At 35.4% G+C, this 14,622-nt stretch overlaps 1 protein-coding gene across 1 annotated transcript; it reads left to right on the top strand.

Annotated features, from left to right (window-relative positions):
• The first annotated feature begins 785 nt into the window (after positions 1-785).
• Positions 786-1,750, top strand: LOC145012436 (cold shock protein 2-like). Its single transcript, XM_078971243.1, has one exon. The coding sequence runs from the start codon at positions 896-898 to the stop codon at positions 1,568-1,570; it is 675 nt and encodes a 224-aa protein (XP_078827369.1). The 5' UTR covers positions 786-895; the 3' UTR covers positions 1,571-1,750.
• Positions 1,751-14,622: the final 12,872 nt, after the last annotated feature.

Below are 14,622 nucleotides of genomic sequence, written 5' to 3'. Positions count from 1 at the left end.
ACTTGCAACACTAATTTTTTTAAAGTTAATATTTAGTTTTCTCAGTTCCTAAAACGAATTATAATTTGGTTTCGGTTTGGTCTACAGAATTTGTTGGTTTGGTTTTCAAATTTGACCCAAAAAAAAAATCAAACCGAGAAAATCGAAGAACCCATAAACCGAACCGATTCCCACCTTTAGAACCCATATTCTTTCAAATCCCTTGCTAGATAAATGCTTTAATAATTCTAATGATGCCATTGAACGGTTCATAGATAAAGATTGATATTTTGTGTTTAATTCTTGATTGTTACAAGTCCTTTAATAATTGTGATCATGTTATATATGAATTATTATAAAAAATATTGTTTGAGAGTAATATAGTTATTTTATACAATCAGTCAGATATAAACTAAATAAATTTCAATAAGAAATTAACTTAATCAAAATTTTTAACATAATTAGTTTTTAATTCAGTTAACAATCTTAAATTTATCTATTTTTTAAATTATATTAAAAATGTATATTACCAAGTACCTATGGAGTAATTTTATCTTTAAAATATCATTCAAATCAAAAAACATTAATCATCAAAAAAACATTAATCAGATGGAAAACTCTTCACGCCCAGCCGTTAGATTTCATCGAAATCAACCAGAAGTCGCTACTAAATTCCCGATAAGGCTAAAACTGTAAATTCGTCACAACTAGTCAAAATTAGATTCTCCGTTTCGTTGACACAAATGACGTGGCTTTTCATTTACCACTTTTACCCTTTTGCCGTAAAAGGCTTTTATATATATCCAATACCTTCCAAAGGTTTTAGAGGGTTTAGGGTTTCGTTAATCTCCTCCGATTTGGGGGTGTGTTTCAATTTCTGGTGTTAGCTTTGTTTTGCTTTGAAATCGAAGAAGTAATGGCTGTCGATGGTGCTAGGAAATCGGGAACTGTGAAGTGGTTTAGTGATACCAAGGGTTTTGGTTTTATTACTCCTGAAGATGGCGGCGAAGATCTGTTTGTTCATCAGTCTTCGATCAGGGCCGATGGTTTTAGGAGTCTAGGTGATGGTGAGACGGTGGAGTATGTGGTGGAGAACGGATCTGATGGGAGGGCGAAGGCTGCCGATGTTACTGGACCCGAGGAGGGGCCTGTGCAGGGAAGTAGCCGTGGAGGCGGCGGTGGCGGGGGCGGACGTGGAGGCGGCGGTGATCGTTACGGTGGAGGAGGCGGTGATCGTTACGGTGGAGGAGGCGGTGATCGATACGGTGGAGGAGGCGGTGATCGGTATGGTGGTGGCGGGTATGGCGGTCGTGGAGGACGTGGTGGTGGTGGATACGGAGGTGGAGGCGGCGGGAACGCATGCTTTAAGTGCGGCGAGGCTGGACATATGGCTAGGGATTGTGATCAGAACGGTGGAGGCGGAGGTGGTGGTGGCTACGGAGGTGGACGTGGAGGTTATGGCGGTGGACGTGGAGGCGGAGGAGGAGGTTACGGTGGCGGAGGCCGTGGAGGCGGAGGTGGTGGCGGTTGTTACAACTGTGGAGAAGATGGGCACTTCGCTCGTGAATGTCCTACTGCTAGTAACCGTTGATCTGAGATCTGAATGAAACTGGTAAATTACATCTGTGTTTTCTACCATTAATTTGCTTCTTATTTTTCTGTTTTTTTTGTGATTTCTAATTTCTATGTTCATGAATCCGTTGTTGAACCATTTGGCAAATGTTTTTAGTTCTCTTATATGATAGTTTGTTCCGTTTTTGGTGCTTGATTATGTTTTTGTTCTTCAAAACTGTGCTTCATGTTCATGATTATCATCTTCAAATTGATCTGTTTTTCAAGACTTATGCAGAACTGCATGAGATAACGATTAAAAAAAGTGGGGTTTTATCATCTTTGATTGATATTGAGCAATGAATGTGGTTGCATAAATTGTGTGCCACGTTTTTAATGTAAAAATATCTCCATATCATTTATAGTGGTTGAAAGCTTATCTACAATTTGAAATAATATAAGAATAATCGGTTTATTAGATCAAACACTTCATTATAGTCATTCTTACGTTCTTTTGTATACCAATTTGATCTGTCGATTGAGCTTTCTATTTGTCCAATTGCATTCACCTTATTTTCAAAACCTCAAAGATTAATCTCTTTCTCTTCAAGAGACATGGAATAGAATAAAACATGAAAACAAAATTAAAAACGGAAAATTAAAGGTTATTCTATTTTAAGTACAAATTCAATGCATTAACACATTAAGATGCAACTAGTCTATTCGTGATCAACAAAGTTTTTTAATCCCACCTAAACCTATAATGTGATTTAAGCATACTATCAAGTCATCAACCCTCAAACCAAGCTTTTGATGACTAAACCTAACCCATAACATAAGACCTAGATGCATTTGACGGGTCACCAAAAGAAATCGCTTCAAGGAAGCTGAACACAGAAAATGACGAGTCGGCCTCCTTCATATGACACCAACCAAGCTTCTGTTATACTTCTCCCCTCATATGACACCAACCACTTTGTGATGTCTCCTTTTCGTTTCTTGTTTGATCCCATCTTGAAGAACTTGTCAATTGGAAATCCTTCTACATTTCGGTACTTATTTGATGCTGCATATGTTCAAGCGAGTTAGATAGAGAGAAAGAAAGAGTTGGAGGGAGTAGGGATGAGCATTGGAACTGGTCCGAACCGGAAGCAGTTCGGGAACCGAACTTGGTGGAAAACAAAAATTGAACCGGTTCTTGAGAAATAACAATATACGGTTTTGGTTTTTGCCGATTCTATCGGTTTTTGCAGGTTCTAGAAATCCACAAGAATATCGTTCCGATCCCGGTCCGATCAGTTTTATACGGTTTCGGTACCAGTTTCGGCCGGTTCTCCAGTCCAAATGCTCATCTCTAAGATGGAGAATGTAAGTAAGATCGAAGAATGTTCTTCCTCCGGCATGTTTAGATGATCCATAAATGTGGTATTTTTATTTTTGCTTAGGGATGTCGATTGGGCAAGTGGGATGAGGGTTGCATCCCCCACCCTTGAAATTTCCCAATTCTCCTGCTTCCGCCCCTGAATATTCCAGCCTCTCCACTTTGGCCCTCGCCCCCGAATTCCTATATAACCGCCTCCCCCGCCCCTGTCTTTGTTCCCTCGCCCTCGATTGATTTTTGGCTATCTTTTTGTTGGACTAAAAGTTGTTGTTATTATTATTATTATGGCTTAAAGAAGCTATTTTTTATGTTAAAAATAGTTATTTATGACATAATTTACATATTAAAAATAAGAATGTCATGATTTTTCAAAAACTTTATACTAACAACTTAAAAACATGATTTTTTGTTGTATTTTAGAAGCTTTAAAATCATTGTTATTATATATATATATATATATATATATATATATATATATATATATATATATATATATATATATATATGGGGCCCTCATTTAGGTTCGGGATGGGACTGTCACCCTGTTCCGGCCCTTCAAATTAAAACAAAGTTAATATTGCCCCTATCCCTACACGATTTTTTTAACAAATATTCTCATATGGGATTGAGCCCCATGAGTTTGGGTCCTATAAGATTTTTTAACATCCTTATTTCTCCTAATTTAAATCATAAACAATATCAAGTTCAATCGGGAAGGGAAAAAAGTTACGAGGGAGATATTAAATCCGACTCCCCGACTTAGCTTGGATTTCTAAGTTTAATGAAGGTAATCAATCCATTTTTCTTGAAGGTAATCGATATAAGTCTGTTGATTTTTGTGGTAGATGACGGTGGTGGTGATTAAATTCTATGTTATAATCTTGTTATCTTGAGTTGTGGGTAGTAAAGAAGAGACATTTTTCTGACTTACAAGCATGATTAGAAGGGGAGATGTTACGAGGTGAAGGAGGCGACTGATCTGAATTTTTTTTTTTCATTCGCCTTGATGCCATCATCGAATCGTTAAAAAGAAAAAGAAAATTCTACATCATCATTTCTATTAGCCTTGATACAGGTGGAAGAATCTACAAGAACTTCAACAAATAGATCATTTTATTCTCTATTCTGCATATTTCCAACAAGAGTACCTTCTTCATCTTTCATCTTTTCCATTTGTCGCTTTAAAAGGAATTGGAGAATTAGTGAAGAGAAAACTTCGATGGCTATGGTTGTCATCACAAAATTTTGATGAATTAGAGGTCTCTTGAGATTCAAAAGTGGGAAAAATACAAAGAACACCATCCCTAGATGGGTGGACAAAGGTGGTCAAAGGTGAACGATGGCAATAGTGGTGTGAGTTAGATTTGGCTAAACACAAATACACACCAACACCACCACCTGATTTGGTTGCCATGTACCATTTCATTTAATAGGAATGATAGACATGATGCTGATGTGACTATCTTCCCCTACACATCATACATCATTGTGCCAACCGCTAAGTCACCAACTTTACCGATTGACCCTTTCAAATTGAGCAAAGTTGTGTAATTGACACATTTTATACGATTTAAATGGTCTATTTCGTAAAAAAAAAATTAGTAACCAAATCGAATAAATGACAAAATTTTATTGTGCTACTCTTCTCCTAAGTGGAAATATGTTTGTTGTCTCATGGTCATTTAATTGGACGTGTTGATTGCGAAAAATATGATTGGGAATGGCATGTTTACATACACTTTTAAATATATGTTTGTATTTTTTACTTCAATTTTGTATTTTATTTTTCAGTGATGTTTTTCTTTGACATGTGTTAATGAGATGTTATTTATTTATTTATTGTTTGCGTGTTGATGAGATGGTATTTTTTAGTTTACGAAGTTTATGCTCATTTCCATGTGTGATTCGGTATGTAGAAGTTTACGAAGAAAAGTGAAAAGAAAAAAAAAACTAAAATCTATGTGAAGCTGATGTAACATTTGTGAAGGGACGGAATGAAAATATCTTTATGACTTTACCCTTTACCGTTCGAAGTTTCTCAACAGAGGGCTTTGTTGTCCACTGTGGCATGGAACACGACCACAAACACCAACTTGTCCCTCCGTTCTTAGTCGTTGTAGTGGAGATTTGTGGTGGTGAGCACGAACCACGACGACCATTGAGCTTTCTTCCACTCATTCTTCTACCCCCCTTTCTCCTCTTATTTTCATTCGTGGTTGTGATATGTACACCTGGTTCGTGGTTCATTATGGTGAGGTTGAAGGAAATGAAAGTTGAGGTGGTTTGTGGTTCATGAGTATTACTTCGGATGGCCTTAAGGCCTTCTAGCGTATTCATCACTAACCACAAATATGATGGGTGTAACATCACTGCAACCTCGACACCACATACAACCATATTAGGTTTGTATATCCACCATTACACATCATTTTTTTGTAATTAAAATTAGACAAAACTGTAAATTTGGTCCTTGTGGTTTGCGAAAACCTTTGGATAGGGTCCAAAAAGTTTCCAGCTTGCACCGAAGGTCCAAAATCAAGGTTTTCCATTGTTTTTGGTCCAAAAAAACTTGAAAAGTCGATTTTACCCTTTTACATTTCTTTTTTCTATTTTCTTTATTTATTTTGGTATTTAAATAATTAAAAATAGAAAATAAAATAAACCCCACAACCTCTTCCTCCCCCCCTCTCTCTCTCTCTCTCACACACACATAGATACACACACAAATATATATACATATCGTCTTCATAAAAATGGCTGCCAGCATTACTTCAATAGTCTCAAGCTAGATCGACCATAGAAGCTCAAAGTTTTCGATCAAGCAAAAATTGGTGTGAAGGGCCTCGTTGATGCTGGAATCCGCCAAATCCCTCTCATCTTCTGCCAATCACCATAAACATCGCACAAAATCAAGTGATGCAATTGTTGGAGGTTTAAGAGAAATTCAAATCAAGTAATCAAATAAAGTGATGAAATATGAGGTATGCTTTTCCAATTATTCTCAGAAGCCTTAGGATTGAACGCATATCACCTCCGGGATCTCGATTGTAGCAAGGGGCTTTTGTTCTTCGACCATTAATACCCTGTTTGTTGATAGAAACCCTTAAGGATTTCAGAAGTGATTAATCGGGTAAGAGATGGTTTATGGTTTGATATGGAGACCTATATTAGCACCACTTTCACAGACCCAATTTCTACATACATAATCGACTTATCATCTTCAGATCCATTTGGTATGGAGATCGATATCAGCACAACTTGCATAGCCATCACCGGGTGGCTTGAAGATTTTGATGTGGACTACGTGAAATATGTCAGAAACAATTGAGGGGGGAAACAACAATGAGATCGCAGGTAGGTCTAATTTTATTGGAGGTGCTACTGTCGGAGACGCTTCAATGGTCGGAGGTGTTCTCCTGACGGAGAAGGTAAGGCTGCCAGAAGCTTAACGGTACAAATCAGGAGAAAGGAGAAAAATGAAGCAACAAAGGCAGCTGTAAGATTGGTCCTTGCTGTGTGTGTATGTCTATGAAGACGACCTGTATTTATATTTATGTGTGTGTCTATGTGAGAGAGAGAGAGAGAGAGAGGAGGAGGAGGAGGAGGGAGGGGTTGTGGGGTTTATTTTATTTTCTATTTTTAATTATTTAAATACCAAAATAAATAAAGAAAATAGAAAAAAGAAATGAAAAAGGGTAAAATTGACTTTTCAAGTTTTTTTGGACTAAAAACAATGGAAAACCTTGATTTTGGACCTTCGGTGCAAGCTGGAAACTTTTTGGACCCCATCCAAAGGTTTTCGCAAACCACAAGGACCAAATTTGCAGTTTTGTCTTAAAATTAGATAAAACAATATAATGAAAATGCGAGATTTTTAATTAAAATAAAAACATTGCAATCCATAAATTTAAAAAAACACGAAGCAACTAAAATAAAATAAAAAAAACATAAAAAAAACAATACATTAAAAATATAATACTAAGATTACATAAAAAAAGTTCCATAAAAATATAATTTAAAAATATTACTACTCTTCGTTCATGTTCTTTTGGTATAAATGTTCCGCTATGTCTTCTGAAAGATATTGACACGTTTCAACATTTTGAATTTCAACTACTATTAATAAAAATCCAACCGAACCGCCAATGAATTGTTGATCGGGGTTAACTATGTTGTTCTCATCATATATGCAAATCATTCTACCTTTATGATCAATAATTATATTATGCATTATAATAAATGCATTGTAACGCCGGGTTTGTCAAGGTAATTTCTTCAACTATTTACTCCACTTTTAAATTTCTTTTTTGGCTTTAGACCCAATACGTTGTGCATGCATAAGGCACATCGGGTGTACTCGGAAGGTTGCATGACACGAGGTTAGCCCCTGGTACGCGGGGCATACGTCCGTCAGGGGTAAACCCTATTTTTTAGGATTTGCACTTTATTTAAGCACCTTATGTCCCCCCAACCTTCACCTTATCAGCCTCCATTGCCTATTTTGAGCTATATCGAAACCCCAACCCATTTTTCAAGAGATTGACCATTGTGTGTATGTTTTGGTGTGTGTGGTGCATATTGAAGAAGCAGAAAAAGACTTGTAGAGAAGCATTGGACAAGTATGAGCTTGTAGATCTAGGGATTTTTCACTCTTTCCAGCTTATTGGAGGTATAAAGCTCTTATTTTGATAACTCTATGTGTTAGATCTAGTCTATGGCTTGTTTTTAACATATTTTGATCCCATAGATGAATTGTTGTGAGTAAATACTACTCCAGATGTTATGAAGTGTTTCCGTGGATGTTTCTGAGGCCCTTGGTCCATAAAGTTTGCATGTTGATGGTTGTAGATCAACCATGCATGAATTAGTGATCATTGAATGGAAGTAGAATGCTAAATTAGGGTTTGAGTTTCATTAAGCCATGCAATGGAGTAAAGTTGCCAACTTTATTGTTTAGGACGTCCCTAGAGAGTTAGATCTGAAAGTTGGATGTTGAGCTTAAAGCATTAAGTTCTTAATCAATATTTTTGGCCAATTGGGCATACGAAGACGTACACTAAGTGTACGCGCCTGCGATCGCAACCCATGCGTTGCAACCGAGTACGCCAGGAGTACTGGTGGTACGCTTAGTGTACTCATCAAGGGTCTTTTTTGGATTTTAAGTGTTGGGCCTTAGTGGATCTTTTTCCTTTTTCGGCTATGGTGGGCTTTAGGCCTCTTGGGTGTCTTTTGGACTTTGGGCTAATTTGGGCTTGGACCGCGATATGTCAAGCCCGATAAGAGAAGGTTAAAACAATCTTTTAACCTTAAGAATAGGGATTAAGGATTTGGACTCCTAGTTCGAGTTAGTGACTTAATTGCTAATTAGAGTTATATTATTTGTGATTTAGTGTGGAGATTATTGATTCAGTAGCCCGAGTATGATTTGTTTATCTTCAGACTGGGGTGAGTTCCTTCACTGTACTTGTGGGTCAAAGGCACCAATGTCGACCCATTGATTTATGTGTATAGGATGAAAGTGTCTTCGTGACAATTTCCTGTTATGCTTGTTTATGCTTGTTGTCTCTGTGACTCTTGTTGTTATGATTGTATGCTAGCTGTAGATGGTGAAATAGATCCAACACCGGTTGAAAGAGACCGAAGGAGATGAAATATACCCAGTACCGGCTAAAAGAGACTGAATGGGGTGGAATAGACCTGGTACCAGTTAAAAGATACCGAAGGGGATGAAATAGACCAAGTTATGTTTTGACTGTTATGTATGTATGGTATGGGGTATTTTAGGGAGCTCACTAAGATTTGTGCTTACAGTTTCCAGTTTATGTATCGGGTACTTCTAGCTCGAAAGGGAAGGGTCGACATGATCACACCGCATCCACCCATGTTTTCTGCATAATGTGATTTTGAGATTTTGTACTTTGATGATTTTTTCACTATGATACATTTTGGTTGATTTGACATGATTATTGAATGTTTGATAACGATTTAAAAACAAAATTTTTATCTGAATTTTTTGGATGTTAACTGCATACATTATTGTTTGTAACCTTTCACTATTCTAGAGTCGGGCAACGTGTTTCACTACATGTCATTTATGTTTGAGGATTCCAAATGCCATTTTCAGATCCATATATCATTGACAATTTGATACCAGCCAAGAACATTACAGTCATTGTTAGATCCTACAACCCCAAAGAACGTATATAACATTCATATTCATATCGTACCTCTAAAACATTACTAATATGTAAAAATAATGCCTTATTAAGACGTAAACAACATTTGAATACTACATCACTATAAAGATAATCATCGACAAAATAATCACTTATCAAAAGTCCATGCGCTGCTTACCGATCTCGATTGACAACTGTTCTTGTATTACTAACATCCGTACGACATTCATCGACTATGTTTTGAACAACACTAAAGAATGTTGTAATAAACTCCTCGTCATCATTGAAATCAAAATTTGTAAAAAGTTTCATCTTTGTGGTGTTAAAAAGTATAAAAGATAAAGTGAAGTTTATGTTTGGCAGTGCTATGATATATATATATATATATATATATATATATATATATATATATATATATATATATATATATATAAGTGTGTGTGTGTTGGTTGGGGGGGGGGGGGGGGGGGAGTAAGTTTTTATTTAAAGAAAATAGTTGTTGCAGATTAAACGGATGAGATTGCTTCTAACTCAGCGTTGTCATTCATCGTCTACACCATGATCATGATGGTCCACGAACCATCAGGGTGGTGTTCATTATTGTGGTTGTAACCACATTGACCATGAATGGTATTCGTTGCATGTACAACACAAGACCTAAAAAAAGTAAGGATGACAAAATGACAATATATTAAGATGAGCTAAGGCCATACTCATTCTCTCGTGTTTGTGATAAGGACTTGTATACTTTATAAAAAATCGTTTTAAAGAAGTTTTTTATTTTTTTTATTTTTTTTATTTTTTTTATTTTTAACCATAAGCTTGTTAAATCTATTATACGTGTACAAAAACTAACCAAATATCTTTTAGGGTTGTAATGTTGGTTGTGAGTAAAGGTATAGATGTTTTGGGATTATGACTAAAGTCTCCCGATTAAAAGGAGCAAAGAAGAGACTAAAAACTACAAATAGGAAGTACAAAGCAAGAACAAGTATAAAGCTAGAAGTATATATATATATATATATATATATATATATATATATATATATATATATATATATATATATATATATATATATATATATATATATAGGGAAAAGTGAATATACCCTTGAGGGTATATAAGCTTAGGTACCCAAACACACCATAATACGTCGTTTTGTTTTATATATCCATCATAATGTTCTTAAATGTCAACTACTAACTTGATTTATTTTCAAGATTTTCGAAATTTCACTATTACCTTTCTCTTACATCACATCTTTTTTCCGAACACCTACTAGACTATATATTGCAGTTGAAAATGAAAATTATGTAAATGGAAGATAATCGTGTAGTTTATAAAAATCTTGGAAATAAATCAAGTTACAAGTTAAATTATAAGAACATTAGACAATTAGAATGTATTATATGATACAAAACGACGGAGTATGATGAGTTAGGGTACCTAAGCTTATATACCCTTAAGGGTATATTCACTTTTCCCATGTATATATATATATATATATATATATATATATATATATATATATATATATATATATATATATATATATATATATATATATACTAGCAGTGTACCCGTACAAAGCGGCGGGGCGTGTAAATTCTTTCAGTGATATGTTTCTTCTACAAAAATGTTATGTTATAAAAGAAAGTACATGTCGAAGACAAAATAATCAAACTATGGTGTTATTTGGGAGATGAAGTCATTTTTTGTTCCTAGACGGTGGGCTTTATAGCAGAGGAGGGAACAAAGAGGTATATGCGATTGGAGGGATATTTGAATCAACATGCTAAATTTAAGGATATCTAAAAGGGTTCAAAATTTGAATGAATCCGTGATTTGAGGAACCATATCAAATTGTTGAGAAATATAAGGAGATTTGATGATAAATATATTTGAATTCAAAATGTGGTTAAAATTTAGAGAAAATGACAAAAATAGTCATTTACACTAATGACATTACAAAAATAGCAAAAAAATATCAAAATTACAAAAATAGCTAACGATTTCGCAGATGGAAATGCCCCATCTGCGAAATCAGCATGTCATCTGCGAAAGTACAAGCAGCTAAACACAGCTATGCTTTAGTTGCTTGTACATTCGCAGGTGGTTTTTTTTAATTTTTAAATTTTTTTTTTTGTATATATAGGGGTAATTTTGCAGATAGAGAAGGTCCATCTGCGAAATACTCTCACTCCTATCTGCGAAATTGTGATTTTTTTTTTTAATTTTTTTTTAATTTTTTTTTAGTTTGACTATGAAATGAATTGGTTTGTGTTAAGCGTGTCAAACCCAACAAATAAAGGGGTAAAATAACCCCTTAAACACTACTACTTCGTACTAGAAATGTAATACAAGGTAAGCAGGGTCGATCCTCAGAGATACGGAACAAATGTTTATACCTTTTTGCGAAAGGTACAATAATGGTCACATAAATGGGGGGTTGGTTGTTGGATTAATGTCTAAGTCCATAACTATAATTGGTAAGACTTGACCCGACCCGGCATGGTCCATTTGGGTTGCATGGCATCATGCACTTGGATAGACTATAATGAGAGAAATAAGACACTTATGGTTATTAATATATTATAAGTTCTAGTATATTAATAATAAGAATAATAAGATTATTTAATTAGTATTGATCAAGAATTAATCTAGGATTAATTAAGTGATCAAAAGAAGACTAATTAAATATATGGGTTGATTGTGTAAATCATCCATACTTATATAGTGGGCTAATGCTCCATGGATTATCTAGTTGGGCCAAAACCCATATGATGCTCCATGGATGCTCCATGGTGTATTTGAACCCATGGATCCAAGGAAATGGAAAGTCATGACAATTAGGGTTTACCCTAATTGTAACACTATATAAAGATATTATTCTTCCCAAAAATCGGTCACTAGATTATTCTAGAGAGGGCTAACCGATTTCATGAAGTGTTCTAGTTTCTCTCAAGTTATTCCAAGTGTATTTGGTGTTGTGTGAACCATTTGAGGTGTCACACTTGGGGCACTAAGCACTCAAGCTTAATGAAGACAAGCACTATCAAAGAGGTATGTATTCTATCTTGTTATATCCATTATTTTGTATGCTAGATTAGGATAATACCTTGGATGTTCATATTTGCATGTATAATAGAGAAAACATAGATCCAAGGTATTTAGGGTTGCATGTACACTTAGGAGTGTTAGAATGCTCATAACCCAACAGTGGTATCAGAGCCTAGGCTTATTTTCTTGTTATACCTGCAATAGAAGCTGAAAAATCGAGTTTTGATGCTGTCAGCCCAGCTGACTCGCCGAGTCCATGAAGGGACTCGACGAGTCCAAGGCAAAATGCATCCAACTCGCCGAGTTGTGTTCATGCACTCGACGAGTTGGACCCCAGACAGCATATCTTCGAGGTTTTTGGCTAGAAATGGACTAGGAACATTACCCTAAGTTGTTTTGAACTTATAAACTTGTTTTTAAATGTGGTAATGTTCATGCTAATCCATTTTCAAGATAATTGTCAATAGATTCATGTTTTGTATTAGTTTAAAGGTTAGACTAATTACATGAAAAAGTTTGATTTGAATTATCTTGTTCTTATGAGTTGCTTAGATTAATAGAAAAGTTGAGTGAAAAAGTTGTTTTCAATCCAAATTAATCTAAGAGTTGAGTATAAAATGTGTTTGTGTAACTTATCCTTAAGTTACATGAAGAGTCACATTAAAGACTCATAAAACTCATAAAGTTGGCAAAGGTTACAAAAAGATGAAGAGTCTTGTCCTTAAGTTATGGAGGTTCAAGAGTCACTTCATTAATAAATAAATAAATAAAATATGTAACCTTAATTAATTCCATAAGTTATAAAATAAAGGAAAAGATTAATTCTTTATTAGTTTAAAGTCTTCCATAATTTGTCCACAAGTTATGGAACTTGAAGAGTTTTTGGATTAAAACTACTTTAAATACATAAGTTATGGAATTAATTAGTTTTGAATAGTTTCAAAACTTGCCCTCAAGTTTTGGAATTTGTAAAGTTTTCTCTTATGAATACTTTAATTCCAAGTTAGCCCTTAGAATTTTAAAAGTTAAAATTCAACCCTTATACTTTATAATATTATAAGTTAATAATATTTATATGTATAAGAGTAAAGTCGGTCTTACCGCTAGTACGCCTCATTCACGAAGCCGGTCTATAAGGTGGGTATAAGGTTGTTGCCTATAAAATGGCAACTTAATGGGTGTTCACTCTCACCCACCGCTCGCTTGACTGGTGGAGGGTCGTTAGCCGAACGGGTTTGACATGACTATAATTCTCCCTTCATTAAAAGTATTAATGATAAATACTAAGTAACTAAACTTTTAATAATACCCAATCTTAGTTACTTAGGAAAATGTGAATAAGGTGCTAATCCATGAAATTACACTTTGCACTTTGTTTAAGTCGGTTAGTGGAGCGTGTGTGGTTAACCGGCACACTAACTCGTATTTAACAAGGTAGGCAAAGGGTAACTTAATGTTTATCATAGTATCGATGGAGCGTGTGTGGTTAACCGGCACATCGATTGAGGGATAAACACTTAAGGGTACCCAGTAATTTGCATGGTTACTTCACACCTTGTTTTGTGATCCTCGGCATCCCAGTCACAAAACCTGAAGGGCACACTCGAGATTGAAACATGCCATTGAACAGTTCAATGAATCTCAAAAGATCTAGGAGTTTCAAAACCAATTAAAACCTAATAATACATTTCGTTTATCTTGGTGGAAATTGGTGAATCGTCATTCACCTACCTTCAAATTGTTTTATAGCTTGGATTACGGCATACCTCTTCTAAGTTATAAAATAGTTTGTTGGGTCCTAGCCTTAATATTTTCATATTGGGTGTCATATTAAGGACTCAAAGATCAACTATCTTGAATATCTCCCATAACATGTCTGGTTTAGACATTTATGATCTTCCCAAATCTCTTGAAACAAGCATTCCTAATGAAGATGATGTCCCATGGATATCATACTTCTTTCTCCTCCTCCAAATTATTCTCCCTACCCCACAAGTTCTTTAAAAGTTTAAAGTCACTCGAGCCCTATTGGCAAGGCAAGGTCTTGGTGTGGTCACATCTTGGAGATGTAGTCACATATTGACAAGCCGGGAGAGTTGGGTGTCAAAGTCTTGAGAAAGTTGGTGGTTCAATCACTTTCTAAGTCACATAGTGAGTTCCTTTGGGACACCTATGAAATAGACTATGACAAGACCCTTAATGATCTTATCTAAGATCAACTTCCTGAACCTTTATGGACATTGACAATGGTGACACTGGAAATACAGAAAAAAGCATTCTCTTCCCAATGGAAAGGGATCGACCATAGTCAACTCGGTTGAACAAATGGTAAAGAGAAAAAGCTAAGTCTGTGATAGTCCCGTGTACCATTATCAAAGGGTCCATATGTTTATATTGCCAAAGTAAGGGTCATTATTTGCGAAGCTGCCAAATTTACCTAAGGGTGTTAAAGTCAATAAGGTTGACTCTACTTC

The sequence above is a fragment of the Lactuca saligna genome, chromosome 8 (genome assembly GCF_052625555.1).
Source record: "Lactuca saligna cultivar CGN05327 chromosome 8, ASM5262555v1, whole genome shotgun sequence".
In the NCBI taxonomy this organism is placed as follows: domain Eukaryota; kingdom Viridiplantae; phylum Streptophyta; class Magnoliopsida; order Asterales; family Asteraceae; genus Lactuca; species Lactuca saligna.
Note: the sequence above shows the minus strand (reverse complement) of the source record. Positions and strands in the feature narration are given on the sequence as shown.

What these genes read in the sequence shown, in the direction of transcription:
- LOC145012436 (XM_078971243.1), top strand. Translation starts at nt 896, where the DNA reads ATGGCTGTCGATGGTGCTAGGAAATCGGGAACTGTGAAGTGGTTTAGT.